Source organism: Scyliorhinus torazame, chromosome 12 (assembly GCF_047496885.1).
Source record: "Scyliorhinus torazame isolate Kashiwa2021f chromosome 12, sScyTor2.1, whole genome shotgun sequence".
Taxonomy (NCBI): domain Eukaryota; kingdom Metazoa; phylum Chordata; class Chondrichthyes; order Carcharhiniformes; family Scyliorhinidae; genus Scyliorhinus; species Scyliorhinus torazame.
Genome location: NC_092718.1, coordinates 218,058,567 through 218,079,538, shown reverse-complemented (window position 1 = coordinate 218,079,538; position 20,972 = coordinate 218,058,567). Strand labels below are relative to the sequence as shown.

General features: G+C 52.4%; 1 protein-coding gene across 1 annotated transcript in view; it reads left to right on the top strand.

Moving 5' to 3' along the window:
• The first annotated feature begins 1,540 nt into the window (after positions 1-1,540).
• LOC140386986 (pinopsin-like) overlaps positions 1,541-20,972 on the top strand; it is a 37,683-nt gene continuing 18,251 nt past the window's right edge. The window contains exons 1-4 of the mRNA XM_072469943.1: positions 1,541-1,742; positions 3,576-3,758; positions 9,027-9,172; positions 19,013-19,252. Coding sequence (XP_072326044.1) covers positions 1,541-1,742; positions 3,576-3,758; positions 9,027-9,172; positions 19,013-19,252 — 771 coding nt within the window. The remainder of the gene's footprint in view (positions 1,743-3,575; positions 3,759-9,026; positions 9,173-19,012; positions 19,253-20,972) is intronic.

The window sequence follows — 20,972 nt, the reverse complement described above, 5'->3', positions numbered from 1 at the left end:
TACCGAGCCACTCCCCAGAGTGCATCCTTGTCACCCTCAGTGCTTCCTCCAAGTGGCGTTCAATATAGAGGAGTACTGATTCATCAGCTGAGGGTGGCCTGTACGTGGTAATCAGCAGGAGGTTTCCTTGCCCATGTTTAACCTGAAGACATAAGACTCCATGGGGTCTGGAGTCGATGTTGAGAATTCCCAGGGTAACTCCCTCCCGACTACATACTACTATGCCGCCACCTCTGCTGGGTCTGTCCTGCCAGTGAGACAGGACATACCCAGGAATGGTGATAGCGCTGGCTGGAACATTATCTGTAAGGTATGATTCTGCAAGTGTGACTGTGTCAGGCTGTTGCTTGACTAGCCTGAGAGACAGCTCTCCCAGCTTTGGCACAAACCAAGTAAGGAAGATTTTGCAGGGCGACAGGGCTGGGTTTGACGTTGTTGTTTCCGGTGCCGGGTTCGATGCCGGGTGGTCGGTCCGGTTTCATTCCTTTTTCGTGATTTAGTAGCGGTTGAATACAACTCAGTGGCTTGCTGGGCCATTTCAGAGTCAACCCCATTGCTGTGAGACTGGAGTCACGTATGTGCGTGAGTGTGTGCAAGTGAATATGTGTGTGAGTGAATGGGTGTGTGAGTGAGTGTGTGCGTGTGTGTGAATGAGAGTGTGCGTGAATGAGACTGAGTATGTGTGCGTGAGCCTGTGTGTGAGTGAGTGTATGTCTGTGATTGAGTGTGAATGTCTGTGTCAGTGTGTGTGAGTGAGTGAGTGTGTGTGAGTGAATGTATAACAAATTAAAACATAGTTGAGCACGATGTCCCTCACTGTCCGTGCTCAATGTCGAGGGTCACCTATGAAAGTTGACCTTTGCATTAGCATTTGTGTTTGAAGTAGAGTCGCTCCCCACCCCCACCCAACACCTGCACCAACCCGCTCCCCCACCCCCGCAGCTGCACCCCCACTCAGCACCCGCATCCCCCCACCCAGTACCTTCACTTGCACCCCACCCAGCACCCGCTACGTCTACCCAGCACCCGCAACCTGCAATCCCACCCAGCACCCGACCCACCGCAGAGAAACAATGCTGGAGGAAACCTTCTTGGAAATAAAACCAGACGTACTCTGCATGAGTGATGAATGGAAATTAGCCGCAGATTCTGAATCCTTGATTAATGAAAGCACTTTAAACAGAAATCCCCTCGAAGCTACTGGTTATTTTAAATCGATGTCAAGAAAGATTACGACATGGCGGAGGGAGAAATCTATTTGATGATGTTGTTAAGCTGTTTCAGCTTTATAAGGTTCAGCAACCCTACAGACAGCAATGACCAGTTAACTGAATTCTGCAGAGACAGAAAGAGAATCGACGGACTCGGGTTCAGTGAATTTCCCCCTCGAAGACCGATGGGTTTTTCCACCGTTGCCATCATCACTCACAATACGACCGTCGGTGCCTTTGATGGCCCCCAGTGGCCACATGTTGCCCCAAAGAGTACCTACATGGCCGTGGCCACCCTCATGGGCACGGTGGTCATCTTGGCCGCCTTCATGAACGGGATGGTCATGCTCGTGTCCATCAAATACAAGAGGCTACGCTCGCCGCTCAATTACATCCTCGTGAATCTGGCCATCGCTGACTTGATGGTCACTTTCTTCGGCAGCACCATCAGTTTCTCCAACAATGTTAATGGCTACTTCACTCTGGGGGAGTCGGTGTGTCAGTTCGAAGGTTTCATGGTGTCCCTGACAGGTGAGTGTTCCTGAGGCGTCTCCATTTCTCTGCAGGATATTTGCACACCTCCCCCACTGCACCCTATCCCTACCGCCAGGCCCCCCCCCCCCCCCCAACAGCCCTGGTCCCATTGTTCGGAGCACGTTTTTCCCAGACTCAGTGAGGAACTAAGCTGCACACATCTGGCCCCACTCTGCTTTGTGTCAGGAACCTCAGGAATAGGAGTCGCTGGATTGTTCTGTTGCTCACTCAGATTGTGGCTGACCTTCGTACTCCATCTGCACTCCTTTACTTCATAACCTTGTCCCAACCAAACACTTATCAATCACAGTCTCACACTGTCCGTGGGGAGCTTGCACATTCTCCCCGTGTCTGCGTGGGTCTCGCCCCCACAACCCAGAGATGTGCAGGGTAGGTGGATGGGCCGCACTAAATTCCCCCTGAATTGGGAAAACAAATAATTGGGTACTCTAAGTTTATTTTTAAAAATCAATCACAGTCTCAAAGATTCAATTGCTGCCCCCTCCGCCCAGTGCGCACGGTTCGTGTTGGGGGCAGCAGTTCTAGATTTTCATGACCCTTTGTGTGAATGGATACTTCCCGAGATCGTCCTCGAACATCCTGGCTATTAATTTCAGATTGTGCCCCCCGCCCCCCCCCCACTTGCTCTGGACTTCCCACCCCCACCCAGGGAGGTGAGGGCAGAATACATAACGAGCAAAATTTAGCCGGTACAAGCCAGGTATATTCAACCGGCTCTCCCAATTTAACCCTTAAATCACATCTAATTGTTTCAGTGATATTGCCCTGGTGAATCTCTGCGGGGATTCCTGCAAGGTTACTTTCTCATTCCCGAGGTGCTGTGCCCAGAACTGGATGTAGTCACTCTGGGTGGAACCTGATCGGGACTCTCTCTAACAGAAGCGTCAGTTCCTTGCTTTTGTATTCTTGAGGCAAAGGCTAATCCCATCAACCTTGTTGATCGCTGTCTGTAACCCATTCACTAGTTTTTGATGATTTGAGTGCTTGAATTCACAAGTTAGCTGATTTGAGGCGATTGTAATCTACTGATTATTAGCCACAGTGGCTATGGGTTACAGAAGGGGAAATCAGCCAGCATGACTGAGAGAGGCTGCCCAATGATTCAATGACCCCCCCATCCCTTCTCACTCCCTCCCCACCCCCACCAAGGGACACCCATCAGTAAAGCCATGGGGTGAGGATGGGGCTGGGTTTGGCCATGATATTGATGAGTTATTGGTGTCAATAAATAGTTATCTGGGTAACGGGATTCTAGTTGCCATTGGAATGCATTGAATGAGCAAGCCCTTCAGGAATGGAGAAAAACTCAGCCGGGTGCTGAATCACCAGCTGGAGGGCCGGTAACCAGAGGGACACAGATTTAGCAGACAGGAGAGAAGAACAAGAGGAAGGGTGAGGATTTTGTGAACACAGCGAGTTGCATTAATCTGGAATGTGCGGCCTGACAGAGCCGTGGAATTCAGTCGAATAGTAACTCTCCAGAGGGTACTGGATGAATATTTCACATTTTAACCCGTGCAGGGGAAGGGGAACGAGCAGGAGAATGGGATTAATTGGATGGCTCTTTCAGAGAGGTAGCACTGACACAATGGACGGAAAGGCTTCCGTCTCGGCTGAAAGTTCCTGTGGGTGGGACGGGGAAGGCAGAAATTGTGCCCTCCCTGTACCTGGGGGAGGGGGAGGTGTTACACAGACATCATTGGAAGGGAATCATTGAGAGTTCCTCTGGCCCATTAGGGGGAAAAAGAGCGCGAAAGAGAAAGGGGAAGAGAGAGAAGCTAAGATGTCTTGTTTGTCTTTTCTGAGTAGGTATTGTGGGATTGTGGTCCCTGGCAATCTTGGCCTTCGAGCGGTACATTGTCATTTGCAAACCGATGGGCGATTTTCGATTCCAACAAAGGCATGCTGTGGGGGGATGCCTCTTCACCTGGATCTGGTCATTCGCCTGGACTGTGCCACCTCTCATTGGCTGGAGCAGCTACGTACCTGAGGGTAAGGCGATGTGAGACCAGGACCCTGTACACACATCCACCTCACATTTCATTAGAAATTCTCCTATTCCTTTCTTCCTTGTGGGATTACACAGCTCCTCGTTAAATAAACTGATACTATTCACCTCAACCACTCCCTGTGATAAACAATTCCACAATTTCAACACTGCCCAACAAAAAGATTTCACCTGAATTCCTCTCTGCCCATATTTATCACGGCTCAGGGAGCACTGTACTGTCAGAGGGTCTGTACTGAGGGAGTGCTGCACTGTCAGAGGGTCAGTACTGAGGGAGTGCTGCACTGTCAGAGGGTCAGTACTGAGGGAGTGCTGCACTGTCAGAGGGTCAGTACTGAGGGAGTGCCGCACTGTCAGAAGGTCAGTACTGAGGGAGTACTGCACTGTCAGAGGGTCAGTACTGAGGGAGTGCCGCACTGTCAGAGGGTCAGTACTGAGGGAGTGCCGCACTGTCAGAGGGTCAGTACTGAGGGAGCACTGCACTGTCAGAGGGTCAGTACTGAGGGAGTGCCGCACTGTCAGAGGGTCAGTACTGAGGGAGTGCTGCACTGTCAGAGGGTCAACTGCTGAGGGAGTGCTGCACTGTCACAGGGTCAGTACTGAGGGAGCACTGCACTGTCAGGGGGTCAGTACTGAGGGAGTGCCGCACTGTCAGAGGGTCAGTACTGAGCGAGTGCTGCACTGTCAGAGGGTCAGTACTGAGGGAGTGCCACACTGTCAGTGGGTCAGTACTGAAGGAGTGCTGCACTGTCAGAGGGTCAGTACTGAGGGAGTGCTGCACTGTCAGAGGGTCAGTACTGAGGGAGCGCCGCACTGTCAGAGGGTCAGTACTGAGGGAGCACTGCACTGTCAGAGGGTCAGTACTGAGGGAGTGCCGCACTGTCAGAGGGTCAGTACTGAGGGAGTGCTGCACTGTCAGAGGGTCAGTACTGAGGGAGTGCCGCACTGTCAGTGGGTCAGTACTGAAGGAGTGCTGCACTGTCAGAGGGTCAGTACTGAGGGAGTGCCACACTGTCAGAGGGTCAGTACTGAGGGAGCACTGCACTGTCAGAGGGTCAGTACTGTGGGAGCACTGCACTGTCAGAGGGTCAGTACTGAGGGAGTGCCGCACTGTCAGAGGGTCAGTACTGAGCGAGTGCTGCACTGTCAGAGGGTCAGTACTGAGGGAGTGCCGCACTGTCAGTGGGTCAGTACTGAAGGAGTGCTGCACTGTCAGAGGGTCAGTACTGAGGGAGTGCCGCACTGTCAGAGGGTCAGTACTGAGGGAGCACTGCACTGTCAGAGGGTCAGTACTGAGGGAGTGCCGCACTGTCAGAGGGTCAGTACTGAGGGAGTGCTGCACTGTCAGAGGGTCAGTACTGAGGGAGTGCCGCACTGTCAGGAGGTCAGTACTGAGGGAGTGCTGTACTGTCAGAGGGTCAGTACTGAGGGAGTGCCGCACTGTCGGAGGATTAGTACTGAGGGAGTGCTGCACTGTCAGAGGGTCAGTACTGAGGGAGTGCCGCACTGTCGGAGGATTAGTACTGAGGGGGTGCTGCACTGTCAGAGGGTCAGTACTGAGGGAGCGCTGCACTGTCAGAGGGTCAGTACTGAGGGAGTGTTGCACTGTCAGAAGGTCAGTACTGAGGGTGTGTTGCACTGTCAGAGGGTCAGTACTGAGGGAGTGCTGCACTGTCAGAGGGTCAGTGCTGAGGGAGCGCTGCACTGTCAGAGGGTCAGTACTGAGGGAGTGCTGCACTGTTAGTGGGTCAGTACTGAAGGAGTGCTGCACTGTTAGTGGGTCAGTACTGAGGGAGTGCTGCACTGTCAGAGGGTCTGTACTGAGGGAGTGCTGCACTGTCAGAGGGTCAGTACTGAGGGAGTGCTGCACTGTCAGAGGGTCAGTACTGAGGGAGTGCCGCACTGTTAGAGGGTCAGTACTGAGGGAGTGCTGCACTGTCAGAGGGTCTGTACTGAGGGAGTGCTGCACTGTCAGAGGGTCAGTACTGAAGGAGTGCTGCACTGTTAGTGGGTCAGTACTGAAGGAGTGCCGCACTATCAGAGGGTCAGTACTGAGGGAATGCTGCACTGTCAGAGGGTCAATACTGAGGGAGCACTGCACTGTCAGAGGGTCAGTACTGAGGGAGTGCCGCACTGTCAGAGGGTCAGTACTGAGGGAGCACTGCACTGTCAGGAGGTCAGTACTGAGGGAGTGCTGCACTGTTAGAGGGCCAGTACTGAGGGAGTGCTGTACTGTCAGAGGGTCAGTACTGAGGGAGTGCCGCACTGTCGGAGGATTAGTACTGAGGGAGTGCTGCACTGTCAGAGGGTCAGTACTGAGGGAGTGCCGCACTGTCGGAGGATTAGTACTGAGGGGGTGCTGCACTGTCAGAGGGTCAGTACTGAGGGGGTGCTGCACTGTCAGAGGGCCAGTACTAAGGGAGTGCTGCACTGTCAGAGGGTCAGTACTGAGGGAGTGCCGCACTGTCAGAGGGTCAGTACTGAGGGAGTGCTGCACTGTCAGAGGGTCAGTGCTGAGGCGGTGCTGCACTGTCAGAGGGCCAGTACTGAGGGAGTGCTGCACTGTCTGAGGGTCAGTACTGAGGGAGTGCCGCACTGTCAGAGGGTCAGTACTGAGGGAGTGCTGCACTGTCAGAGGGTCAGTACTGAGGGAGTGCCGCACTGTCAGGAGGTCAGTACTGAGGGAGCACTGCACTGTCAGAGGGTCAGTACTGAGGGAGTGCCGCACTGTCAGAGGGTCAGTACTGAGGGAGTGCTGCACTGTCAGAGGGTCAGTACTGAGGGAGTGCTGCACTGTCAGAGGGTCAGTACTGAGGGAGTGCCGCACTGTCAGGAGGTCAGTACTGAGGGAGTGCTGCACTGTCAGAGGGTCAGTACTGAGGGAGTGCCGCACTGTCGGAGGATTAGTACTGAGGGAGTGCTGCACTGTCAGAGGGTCAGTACTGAGGGAGTGCCGCACTGTCGGAGGATTAGTACTGAGGGGGTGCTGCACTGTCAGAGGGTCAGTACTGAGGGGGTGCTGCACTGTCAGAGGGCCAGTACTAAGGGAGTGCTGCACTGTCAGAGGGTCAGTACTGAGGGAGTGCCGCACTGTCAGAGGGTCAGTACTGAGGGAGTGCTGCACTGTCAGAGGGTCAGTGCTGAGGCGGTGCTGCAATGTCAGAGGGCCAGTACTGAGGGAGTGCTGCACTGCCAGAGGGTCAGTACTGAGGGAGTGCTGCACTGTCAGAGGGTCAGTACTGAGGGAGTGCTGCACTGTCAGAGGGTCTGTACTGAGGGAGTGCTGCACTGTCAGAGGGTCAGTACTGAGGGAGTGCCGCACTGTTAGAGGGTCAGTACTGAGGGAGTGCTGCACTGTTAGTGGGTCAGTACTGAAGGAGTGCTGCACTGTTAGTGGGTCAGTACTGAGGGAGTGCTGCACTGTCAGAGGGTCTGTACTGAGGGAGTGCTGCACTGTCAGAGGGTCAACTGCTGAGGGAGTGCTGCACTGTCAGAGGGTCAGTACTGAGGGAGTGCCGCACTGTCTGAGGGTCAGTACTGAGGGAGCACTGCACTGTCAGAGGGTCAGTACTGAGGGAGTGCCGCACTGTCAGAGGGTCAGTACTGAGGGAGTGCTGCACTGTCAGAGGGTCAGTACTGAGGGAGTGCCGCACTGTCAGTGGGCCAGTACTGAAGGAGTGCTGCACTGTTAGTGGGTCAGTACTGAAGGAGTGCCGCACTGTCAGAGGGTCAGTACTGAGGGAATGCTGCACTGTCAGAGGGTCAATACTGAGGGAGCACTGCACTGTCAGAGGGTCAGTACTGAGGGAGTGCCGCACTGTCAGAGGGTCAGTACTGAGGGAGAACTGCACTGTCAGAGGGTCAGTACTGAGGGAGTGCCGCACTGTCAGAGGGTCAGTACTGAGGGAGTGCCGCACTGTCAGAGGGTCAGTACTGAGGGAGCACTGCACTGTCAGAGGGTCAGTACTGAGGGAGTGCCGCACTGTCAGAGGGTCAGTACTGAGGGAGTGCTGCACTGTCAGAGGGTCAACTGCTGAGGGAGTGCTGCACTGTCAGAGGGTCAGTACTGAGGGAGTGCTGCACTGTCAGAGGGTCAACTGCTGAGGGAGTGCCGCACTGCCAGAGGGTCAGTACTGAGGGAGCACTGCACTGTCAGAGTGTCAGTACTGAAGGAGTGCCGCACTGTCAGAGGGTCAGTACTGAGGGAGTGCTGCACTGTCAGAGGGTCAGTACTGAGGGAGTGCCGCACTGTCAGTGGGTCAGTACTGAAGGAGTGCTGCACTGTTAGTGGGTCAGTACTGAAGGAGTGCCGCACTGTCAGAGGGTCAGTACTGAGGGAGTGCCACACTGTCAGAGGGTCAGTACTGAGTGAGCACTGCACTGTCAGAGGGTCAGTACTGAGGGAGTGCCGCACTGTCAGGGGGTCAGTACTGAGGGAGCACTGCACTGTCAGAGGGTCAGTACTGAGGGAGTGCCGCACTGTCAGAGGGTCAGTACTGAGGGAGTGTTGCAGTGTCAGAGGGTCAGTACTGAGGGAGTGCTGCACTGTCAGAGGGTCAGTACTGAGGGAGTGCTGCACTGTCAGGAGGTCAGTACTGAGGGAGTGCTGCACTGTTAGAGGGCCAGTACTGAGGGAGTGCTGTACTGTCAGAGTGTCAGTACTGAGGGAGTGCCGCACTGTCGGAGGATTAGTACTGAGGGAGTGCTGCACTGTCAGAGGGTCAGTACTGAGGGAGTGCTGCACTGTCGGAGGATTAGTACTGAGGGGGTGCTGCACTGTCAGAGGGTCAGTACTGAGGGGGTGCTGCACTGTCAGAGGACCAGTACTAAGGGAGTGCTGCACTGTCAGAGGGTCAGTACTGAGGGAGTGCCGCACTGTCAGAGGGTCAGTACTGAGGGAGTGCTGCACTGTCAGAGGGTCAGTGCTGAGGGGGTGCTGCACTGTCAGAGGGCCAGTACTGAGGGAGTGCTGCACTGTCAGAGGGTCAGTACTGAGAGAGTGCTGCACTGTCAGAGGGTCAGTACTGAGGGAGTGCTGCACTGTCAGAGGATCAGTACAGAGGAAGTGCTGCAATGATGGAGAGGAAGTTCGCTGAAATGTTAAAATAAGGCCACATTTGTAATAGAAAATGCAAGAACAAGAGCTCTCATCAATGTCCTGGCCAGTATTTGCTTTACATGTTGTGTAATTGCACTATGCGTTTGTACAGTCGCAGGTGAGATGTTAAGGACCATTTATTTTTCGCTTTCAGGTTTGCGAACATCTTGTGGACCGAACTGGTACACCGGAGGAAGCAACAACAATAGTTACGTGGTGGCACTTTTTGTCACTTGTTTCCTGATGCCTTTGAGTCTGATCATCTTCTCCTATTTCAGCCTGCTGGTGGTTCTCCGAACTGTGAGTATGGAGAATCTCTCTGCTGAATTTGCACCCTCCTGTATAACCACACATTTCATGGTTTAGTTTCTCCACGGACATTGTGGTGTTAGGCGTTCTGACACACAGATGAGCCAACACAGTTGTATATGGTACAACGCTATTTTATTTAAACTTTCTATGTACAGTTTTGTCTTGATACTCTGCACGTGGGGATTCCCTGTTTGTGATGTTAAAACAGGTCGTGTCCGTGTCCTTGTCCCCAGACCTACTGTTCACCAGTTGTCGTGTTCGTGCTTTTATATGGTTCCTGTCTTTGTGTGTGATTGGTTGTGGTGTTGTGTGTTCTGATTTGACTGTTGGTGTGTCCATCATGATGTGTGTGTTTGAATATCATTACATCCCCCCTTTTTACAAAGATATGTGCCTACGTGGTAATAAATATTATCGTGTCGTGAGTGCATCTAAGGGTGTGTGTGTGTTGTGTACAGCATGTGCATATGACGTAACTATTTACATGGGGCGATGTCGGGTGCGTCACATCAACAAGGTTGTACCATAACAGAACATGAATGCGAACGAGAAAAAAAACTTGAACAGTGGTCCAGTCAGACGATATCTGGAACGATAAACAACAACAGGTTATAATACAGAAGTGTGTAACTTTTTGAACATATGAACGGTGTTATAAGTCCAGTCTAATGGGCTTGCGACGAGTTCGGGTTGACCGCCTCAAGGGTGGGTCATAGAACATAGAACATAGAACAATACAGCGCAGTACAGGCCCTTCGGCCCACGATGTTGCACCGAAACAAAAGCCATCCAACCTACACTATGCCATTATCATCCATATGTTTATCCAATAAACTTTTAAATGCCCTCAATGTTGGCGAGTTCACCACTGTAGCAGGTAGGGCATTCCACGGCCTCACTACTCTTTGCGTAAAGAACCTACCTCTGACCTCTGTCCTATATCTATTACCCCTCAGTTTAAAGTTATGTCCCCTCGTGCCAGCCATATCCATCCGCGGGAGAAGGCTCTCACTGTCCACCCTATCCAACCCCCTGATCATTTTGTATGCCTCTATTAAGTCTCCTCTTAACCTTCTTCTCTCCAACGAAAACAACCTCAAGTCCATCAGCCTTTCCTCATAAGATTTTCCCTCCATACCAGGCAACATCCTGGTAAATCTCCTCTGCACCCGCTCCAAAGCCTCCACGTCCTTCCTATAATGCGGTGACCAGAACTGTACGCAATACTCCAAATGCGGCCGTACCAGAGTTCTGTACAGCTGCAACATGACCTCCCGACTCCGGAACTCAATCCCTCTACCAATAAAGGCCAACACTCCATAGGCCTTCTTCACAACCCTATCAACCTGGGTGGCAACTTTCAGGGATCTATGTACATGGACACCTAGATCCCTCTGCTCATTCACACTTTCAAGAACTTTACCATTAGCCAAATATTCCGCATTCCTGTTATTCCTTCCAAAGTGAATCACCTCACACTTCTCTACATTAAACTCCATTTGCCACCTCTCGGCCCAGCTCTGCAGCTTATCTATATCCCTCTGTAATCTGCTACATCCTTCCACACTATCGACAACACCACCGACTTTAGTATCGTCTGCAAATTTACTCACCCACCCTTCTGCGCCTTCCTCTAGGTCATTGATAAAAATGACAAACAGCAACGGCCCCAGAACAGATCCTTGTGGTACTCCACTTGTGACTGTACTCCATTCTGAACATTTCCCATCAACCACCACCCTCTGTCTTCTTTCAGCTAGCCAATTTCTGATCCACATCTCTAAATCACCCTTAATCCCCAGCCTCCGTATTTTTTGCAATAGCCTACCGTGGGGAACCTTATCAAACGCTTTGCTGAAATCCATATACACCACATCAACTGCTCTACCCTCGTCTACCTGTTCAGTCACCTTCTCAAAGAACTCAATAAGGTTTGTGAGGCATGACCTACCCTTCACAAAGCCATGCTGACTATCCCTGATCATATTATTCCTATCTAGATGATTATAAATCTTGTCTCTTATAATCCCCTCCAAGACTTTATCCACTACAGACGTGAGGCTCACCGGCCTATAGTTGCCGGGGTTGTCTCTGCTCCCCTTTTTGAACAAAGGGACCACATTTGCTGTCCTCCAGTCCTCTGGCACTATTCCTGTAGCCAATGATGACATAAAAATCAAAGCCAAAGGTCCAGCAATCTCTTCCCTGGCCTCCCATAGAATCCTAGGATAAATCCCATCAGGTCCCGGGGACTTATCTATTTTCAGCCTGTCCAGAATTGCCAACACCTCTTCCCTACGTACCTCAATGCCATCTATTCTATTAGCCTGGGGCTCAGCATTCTCCTCCACAACATTATCTTTTTCCTGAGTGAATACTGACGAAAAATATTCATTTAGTATCTCGCCTATCTCTTCAGACTCCACACACAATTTCCCATCCCTGTCCTTGACTGGTCCTACTCTTTCCCTAGTCATTCGCTTATTCCTGACATACCTATAGAAAGCTTTTGGGTTTTCCTTGATCCTTCCTGCCAAATACTTCTCATGTCCCCTCCTTGCTCGTCTTAGCTCTCTCTTTAGATCCTTCCTCGCTACCTTGTAACTATCCATCGCCCCAACCGAAACTTCACACTTCATCTTCACATAGGCCTCCTTCTTCCTCTTAACAAGAGATTCCACTTCCTTGGTAAACCACGGTTCCCTCGCTCGACGCCTTCCTCCCTGTCTGACCGGTACATACTTATCAAGAACACGCAGTAGCTGATCCTTGAACAAGCCCCACTTATCCAGTGTGCCCAACACTTGCAGCCTACTTCTCCACCTTATCCCCCCCAAGTCACGTCTAATGGCATCATAATTGCCCTTCCCCCAGCTATAACTCTTGCCCTGCGGTGTATACTTATCCCTTTCCATCATTAACGTAAACGTCACCGAATTGTGGTCACTGTCCCCAAAGTGCTCTCCTACCTCCAAATCCAACACCTGGCCTGGTTCATTACCCAAAACCAAATCCAACGTGGCCTCGCCTCTTGTTGGCCTGTCAACATATTGTTTCAGGAAACCCTCCTGCACACACTGTACAAAAAACAACCCATCTATTGTACTCGAACTATATCTTTTCCAGTCAATATTTGGAAAGTTAAAATCTCCCATAATAACTACCCTGTTACTTTCGCTCATATCCAGAATCATCTTCGCCATCCTTTCCTCTACATCCCTAGAACTATTAGGAGGCCTATAAAAAACTCCCAACAGGGTGACCTCTCCTTTCCTGTTTCTAACTTCAGCCCATACTACCTCGGCAGAAGAGTCCCCATCTAGCATCCTCTCCGCCACCGTAATACTGCTCTTGACTAGCAGCGCCACACCTCCCCCTCTTTTGCCTCCTTCTCTGAGCTTACTAAAACACCTAAACCCCGGAACCTGCAACATCCATTCCTGTCCCTGCTCTATCCATGTCTCCGAAATGGCCACAACATCGAAGTCCCAGGTACCAACCCACGCTGCCAGTTCCCCTACCTTGTTTCGTATACACCCTACCTTGTTTCGTGGTCAAGTACCACCGGCTGATGTGCAAGCGTGGCCATGGGTGGCGATGGAGAGGGCGTGATCTGCGGCAGCTCCACGAAGTCATCCTCGGAAGACTGTTGAGGATCTGGCGTGTGCGTACTGTGTGGCTGCGAGCGTGGAAGTTGGCGAAGGGCGCGCCGATTGCGGCGACGCACTGAACCATCCGGCATGCGAATCAGGAACGAGCGGGGAGCCACACGTCGGAGGACTTCGGCCGGTGCTGACCAGCCACCATACGGTTGATGGACGCGTACTTTGTCTCCGGAGGACAGGGGGGGCAGGTCCGTCGCTCGTGTGTCGTACTGACTTTTCTGGCGATCACGCTGCATTTGCATGTTATGAAGAACCGTCTCATGGTCCGTTGTTGGTGCCAGGATGGATGGTACCGTCGTCCTGAGGGAGCGACCCATTAGGAGCTGCGCTAGCGAGAGACCCGTGGAAAGTGGGGCCGATCGATAGGCCAGCAAGGCGAGGTTAAAGTCCGATCCGGCAGCAGCCGCCTTGCACAGGAGCCGCTTGGCAATGTGGACGCCCTTCTCTGCCTTCCCATTCGACTGTGGATGTAGAGGGCTGGATGTCACATGAGTGAAACCATATGCTGCGGCAAAGGACGACCATTCACGGCTGGCGAAACAGGGTCCATTGTCTGACATGACAGTCCTTGGAATGCCATGGCGAGCAAATGTTTCCTTGCAGGCCCCAATGACTGCGGACGACGTCAGATCATGTAGAGGCATGACTTCCGGGTAGTTTGAGAAGTAATCTATAATAACGATGTGATCTCTGCCGAGCGCGTGAAATAGGTCAACACCCACCTTCGCCCAGGGGGACGTCACCAACTCGTGTGGTAGAAGCGTCTCTGGAGGTTGCTCCGGCTGAAACCTCTGACAGGTTGTGCAATTGAGCACCATGTTGGCTATGTCTTCATTAATACCCGGCCAATATACCGCCTCTCGGGCCCTTCGTCTGCATTTTTCGACGCCCAAGTGGCCTTCGTGTAGTTGATTAAGAATCATCTGGCGCATGCTGTATGGAATAACAATCTTGTCTAATTTCATAAGGACCCCGTCTATGTTGGTAAGGTCATCTCGCACATTATAAAACTGGGGGCACTGCCCTTTGAGCCACCCTTCCGTCATGTGGCGCATCACTCGCTGCAGAAGGGGGTCAGTCGCCGTCTCTGCGCGTATGTGGGCCAGACTTGGGTCATCAGCTGGCAGATTTGCTGCTGTCAGAGTCACGTGTGCCTCAATTTGACGCACGAACCCCTCCGCATCTGGTGGTGTGCTCACTGCTCGGGAGAGCGTGTCTGCCACGATGAGATCCTTCCCCGGAGTGTAGATCAGTTCGAAATCATACCTCCTGAGTTTAAGTAAGATGCGCTGGAGGCGAGGGGTCATGTCGTTCAGGTCTTTGTTAATGATGTTGACCAGGGGGCGGTGGTCAGTTTCAACCGTAAATCGGGGCAGGCCATACACATAGTCGTGGAACTTGTCCAGTCCAGTTAACAAGCCCAGGCATTCTTTTTCTATTTGCGCGTAGCGCTGTTCGGTCGGGGTCATGGCTCGTGAGGCATATGCAACCGGGGCCCATGACGACGTGCTGTCTTTTTGCAGGAGTACCGCTCCAATACCAGATTGGCTGGCATCCGTTGAGATCTTTGTAGGGCGAGCCGTGTCAAAGAACGCCAACACTGGTGCCGTGACCAGTTTGTGCTTGAGCTCCTCCCATTGCAGCTGATGTGATTGTTGCCAGTGGAATTCTGTTGATTTTTTTTACGAGATGGCGCATATTCTTTGTATGAGAAGCCAGGTTGGGAATGAACTTCCCAAGGAAGTTGACCATGCCCAAGAATCTTAGGACAGCCTTCTTGTCAGCCGGCCGTGGCATGGCTGTGATGGCGCTAACTTTGTCTGCATCGGGATGGACCCCTGATCGTGAGATGTGGTCCCCGAGGAATTTCAGTTCAGTCTGGCCGAAGGCACACTTGGCGCGGTTGAGACGCAGGCCATTTTGTCGTATGCGGGTGAAGACGCGTCGTAGACGATGCATGTGTTCCTGCGGAGTGGTGGACCAAATGATGAAATCGTCCACATATACACGTACCCCTTCGATGCCTTCCATCATCTGCTCCATAATGCGGTGGAAAACTTCAGATGCTGAAATGATGCCGAATGGCATCCGGTTGTAGCAGAATCTGCCAAAAGGGGTGTTGAACGTGCATAGCCTTCAGCTGGCCGGGTCCAATTGGATCTGCCAAAATCATTTGGACGCATCCAATTTGGTAAATATTTTGGCTTGCGCCATCTCGCTGGTGAGTTCCTCTCGTTTCGGGATGGGATAGTGGTCCCGCATGATGTTGTTATTCAGATCTTTAGGATCTATACATATGCGGAGCTCGCCAGAGGGCTTCTTTACACAGACCATGGAGCTGTCCCATGGCGTGGGCTCCGTGACCCTGGATAGGACCCCTTGGTCCTGAAGAGCCTGCAGCTGCAACTTGAGGCAGTCTTTGAGTGGCGCAGGAACCCTGCGAGGTGCGTGAACGACAGGGATGGCGTCCGGTTTGAGTTGAATCTTGTACGTGTATGGCAATGTCCCCATGCCTTCAAAAACCTCCTGGTTGTGAGCAAGGAGGGAATGGAGATTTGCGTGGAACTCAGCATCCAGGAAGTCGGATATCTCATCTGGAGAGAGAGACATAATGCGCTGTACCAGGTGAAGGACCTTACACGCCTGTGCGCCCAGTAACGAGTCTTTTGATGAGCCGACAACTTCGAAGGGGAGTGTGGCCGTGTGCGTCTTGTGAGTTATCTGTAGCTGGCAAGATCCTATGGACGGGATGACGTTCTTGTTATAATCAACCATCTTGAGCCGGGATGGCGTGATGGGTGGTTTGACCTTCATGGCCTGGAATTCAGAATATGCAATCAGGTTGGCGGATGCGCCGGTGTCCAGACGGAAGGTGACGCGCGATCGGTTGACCGTCAGGGTGGCACACCACTCATCGGCTGGATTGATGGCATTGACCTTGTTGACATCGATGATGGAAACGAGGAAGGCATCCTGGTCATCTGCATCACTTAACTGGAAGTCTTGATGCGTGGGCTGGACGGTCCTGACGTGTCTGCAAGGTTGTCGGGGATGTGCAGGATGCATGGGTTGAGCCGCACGACAGTGGGCAGCGTAGTGGCCCATCTTGCCACATCTGAGGCACTGTCGGTTTTTAGCAGGACATTGCCCTTTTAAGTGTACAGCTCCACAATTGCCGCACGTCATGACGTCACGGCGTTCGTTGCTCCACTGCGCATGCGCAGTGCGATCTTGCAGCGGGCGCGCCTGCGCAGTGCGTCCCTCGATGTGGCCGTTATTTTTGGCGCGCATCAGCGCGGGAGACCGCGAAAAGCGCGGGAAGCGTCCGCTCTCGTCGGGGCCGCGGGTCGGGAAGTAATCGACGGCCTGGATGCGTTCGGCGTCGTGGCCGGCCTGGCTTGCCGATTCGACGGCAGGGGACCCCCTCCGTGCCAATTCGGACGCCTGAAATCGGGCAAAACGGCTGGTTGCATTCTCGTGGAGGACACAGGCTTCCACAGCAGACGCTAAGGTGAGGCCTTTTATTTTAAGAAGCTGCTGGCGTAGGCCACTGGAGGCAACGCCAAAAACAATCTGGTCCCTGATCATGGACTCTGTGGTGCTGCCGTAACCGCAGGACTGCGCTAGAATTCGGAGGTGCGTCAAAAAGGGTTGAAAATGCTCCTCCTTACCTTGCAGGCGTTGCTGAAAGAGGTATCTTTCAAAACTTTCATTCACTTCAACATTAAAGTGCTGGTCCAGTTTGAGGATGACCGTGTCATACTTGGATTGGTTTTCCCCTTCTTCGAACACCAGTGAGTTGAAGACGTCGAGGGCGTGCTGCCCTGCGTAGAAGAGGAGCAGTGCAATCTTCGTTTCATCCGAGGCACTCTGTTTCTCGTTGGCTCGGATGTACAGGTCAAATCGCTGCCTGAAGAGCTTCCAATTGGTACCAAGGTTCCCCGCGACTTGCAACGGCTGCGGTTTGTCGGTGCGGTCCATGTCCAGAATGGCAGGTTAGGTGGCAGGTATCGATCCACTCCTGTACCATGTGGTGTTGGGCGTTCTGACACACAGATGAGCCAACACAGTTGTATATGGTACAACGCTATTTTATTTAAACTTTCTATGTACAGTTTTGTCTTGATACTCTGCACGTGGGGATTCCCTGTTTGTGATGTTGAAACAGGTCGTGTCCGTGTCCTTGTCCCCAGACCTACTGTCCACCAGGTGTCGTGTTCGTGCTTTTATATGGTTCCTGTCTTTGTGTGTGATTGGTTGTGGTGTTGTGTGTTCTGATTTGTCTGTTGGTGTGTCCATCATGATGTGTGTGTTTGAATATCATGACAGACATCACTCGCCTCTGGTACTAATTCACAAACACCAACAAGGAAGGTTTGGAGGCTATTACATGATTGAAGCAGCTATTGGGTGTGGCATGAACAACATAATTAACAGGCCTGCTTGATATTGTTCCCTCTCACATGTCCTCCCCTCCCCCCGACGTCGCCCTCCTCCAAACCCCTGTCCACGCCTCACCTTTCCATTGCCCTCATGCCCCTCCACCTCTCCCCACCATCCTCTTCACCATCCTGCTTTCTCCCCTTCCCTCTGCTGCACCTATCCCTCCCTCCTCCTGTCCACTCTTTCACCTTCCCAACTGCCCCTCTCCTCCCCCTCCCCTTCTCTCCCTTCACTCTTCCTCCTCCCTCCTGATCTCCTCTCCACCCCTTCCATCTTTCATCCTGTCCCCCTCTCCTCCCTCACTCCCCAATCCCACTCCTCCGAAGCACTCATCCGCACTCCTTTCTACTTTCCCTCCTGCTTCCCCTCATTTACTCCTCATCTCCTTCCTTCCCCATCCCCTCTCATCCCACTTCCCCTTCCCCTATTCTACACCCCATACACCTCCACACTCATTCCCGCTCCTGCTCTCCCTCCCCCCACCGCTCCAGCTCAATTCATCGCCCGCACTCCGCTCCCTCACCACTTCTCCACCACTTTACTCTGTATCTAACCCCGTGCTGTACCTGTCCTGGGAGTGTTTGATGGGGACAGTGTCGAGGGAGCTTTACTCTGTATCTAACCCCGTGCTGTACCTGTCCTGGGAGTGTTTGATGGGGACAGTGCAGAGGGAGCTTTACTCTGTATCTAACCCCGTGCTGTACCTGTCCTGGGAATGTTTGATGGGGACAGTGCAGAGGGAGCTTTACTCTGTATCTAACCCCGTGCTGTACCTGCCCTGGGAGTGTTTGATGGGGACAGTGTAGAGGGAGCTTTACTCTGTATCTAACCCCGTGCTGTACCTGTCCTGGGAGTGTTTGATGAGGACAGTGTAGAGGGAGCTTTACACTGTATCTAACCCCGTGCTGTACCTGTCCTGGGAGTGTTTGATGGGGACTGTGGAGAGGGAGGTTTACTCTGTATCTAACCCCGTGCTGTACCTGTCCTGGGAGTGTTTGATGGGGACAGTGTAGAGGGAGCTTTACTCTTTATCTAACCCCATGCTGTACCTGCCCTGGGAGTGTTTGATGGGGACAGTGTAGAGGGAGCTTTACTCTGTATCTAACCCCATGCTGTACCTGTCCTGGGAGTGTTTGGTGGGGACAGTGTAGTGGGAGCTTTACTCTTTATCTAACCCCATGCTGTACCTGTCCTGGGAGTGTTTGATGGGGACAGTGTAGAGGGAGCTTTACTCTTTATCTAACCCCATGCTGTACCTGCCCTGGGAGTGTTTGATGGGTACAGTGTAGTGGGAGATTTACTCTGTATCTAACCCCGTGCTGTACCTGTCCTGGGAGTGTTTGATGGGGACAGTGTAGTGGGAGCTTTACTCTGTATCTAACCCCATGCTGTACCTGTCCTTGGATTGTTTGATGGGGACAGTGTAGAGGCAGCATTACTCTGTATCTAACCCCGTGCTGTATCTGTCCTGGGAGTGTTTGATGGGGACAGTGTAGAGGGAGCTTTACTCTGTATCTAACCCCGTGCTGTACCTGTCCTGGGAGTGTTTGATGGGGACAGTGTAGAGGGAGCTTTACTCTGTATCTAACCCCATGCTGTACCTGTCCTGGGAGTGTTTGATGGGGACATTGCTCTGTTGACCATTGCTGCTTTCCTTCACCATTTTCTTAAAGGAGAGACCAAATGAGTTAAATGAACCGTTCACTTCCTTCTTCTGCAGGTTGCTCAGCAACAGAAAGAGTGTCAGACAACACAGCGAGCGGAGAGGGAGGTGACACGCATGGTAGTTGCCATGGTGATGGCTTTTCTGATATGCTGGCTCCCCTATGCTACCTTTGCCATGGTTGTAGCTGTAGATAAGGACATCGTGATCCATCCCACTTTGGCATCCGTGCCCTCCTATTTCTCAAAGACCGCCACTGTCTACAATCCCATTATTTATGTCTTCATGAACAAACAGGTAAGGCCAATTCTCCCCTGTGTATCCGTCTTTGCCAGTTCTACTTGCCTGTACACCTGGAGGCTTCATCACGTTACCCACCCCACCCTCACAAACTCCTACCATTGGCCAGTTGACATATCAATCATCTCCAAGCCCCGCCTCTCTGCAGCAAGGAGATTCTGCAGTGTCTGATTGGGCAATCCTTCTCTCTCAATCAAAACAGCTGTTTTCTTTTTCCATCTCCAGTTTGTTTTTGGATCATGAATAAATAAAATTCTTCAGGGAAAACGATAAGCCCACAGTTTTAATGATGCCGCAAGTTTCCTCCCTGCTTTTCCTTGCCGCAATGTTTGGGAGATTTAGCATCAGTCTCTGGAGTCTTTCAGACAACCCTGGAGAGTTGGTAACTCGAAATATAAAATCATTTTCACAATTCCTTGGAACTCTTTTCAAAGTTGGGAGTGTTACAGAAACAGGAAGATGTTGTAGGTGGCTGAGGATTCGGACATGTCTTTGTTACCTCCAAACTAATCCAGTGCACTCCTGGCTGGCATCCCACGTGCTACTCTTCTGTAAATTGAGCTCATCCATCACTCAGTTGTTCATGTCCTCTCTCGTACCAAGTTCCGTTCACCCTTCCTCCCTGGTGCTAGCTGGCCTACATTGACTCTCAGTTAAGCAACACCTCGATTTTAAAACTCTCATCTTTTTTTCCAAACCTCCTCGCGGCCTCACCCCCTACAACCCCCCCACAAACCCTGCTGGCTCAAATGGAGAATTCACGGGTGTTTTACAACTCAAAAGTCGGCGCCGACCCCTCACTGATTCCAGGACCGGTGAGGGGCGAGAGGCGGCGCTGGGTGAAATTCCCAGCTCCGGCGCCGAAAAAGGCTGGAGAACGGCCGAGTCCCTGGCCACGCATGCGCACGACGACGACCTGCAGCGGTTGAGCCGTACAACATGGTGCCGGCCCTGCGCGGACCCGACCCGCCATCCGCGATCCCACAGGCCACCTTCTGGCCACCCCCCCCACCAGTCCCCCCCCCCCCCCCCCCCCAGCCCTCACGGAAGCCCTAACCCCCTGCCAGCGGCACGTGTCCACAACCGCCACGCCGAGTTCCCAACCGCTGAGACCACACCGCGTTGTTGGGAAATCGGTCCATTGGGGGGGGAGCATCGTGGGGGGGGAGGGGCCTGCCGATGATGCGCCAACAGCGTTGCAACGGCGTGACGCGACGATGCCATTTCAGAGGGGGGGGGGGGGGCATGTCTGACCGGCGTCAAACCGGCGCAGGCCCCGATTTGGGTGTCGGGCTCCATTCTCTGCCTGATCGCCGGTTACGATATTGGCGTCGGGCAATGGAGAATCCAGCCCCCTATATCTGTCACCACAGAGCTCCACTACCCTCCTCCGATCCTCTCATTCTGTGGCTCCCTTCACTCCGCCGGGCGTGGCTGTGTCCCAGTTGTCAAGACCCTAAACTCTGAAATTCCTGTCGATCTCACTCTCTACCTTTAAGGTGCTCCTTCACGCCAACCTCTCTCTGTTGACCAATTGCACTGATATCACATTTTGTGGCTCAGTAACATATCTGTATTTATCTCATGGCTCTGTGAAGTATCTTGTTTTATTCTATTGAAGATGCTGAACAAATGTAAGTTGTTATTGTATCCTCCCAATTGTGCAACTTTCAGGGATGTTAGATTAAGTTAATCTGTTCTTTCCAGTCCTGTTCTT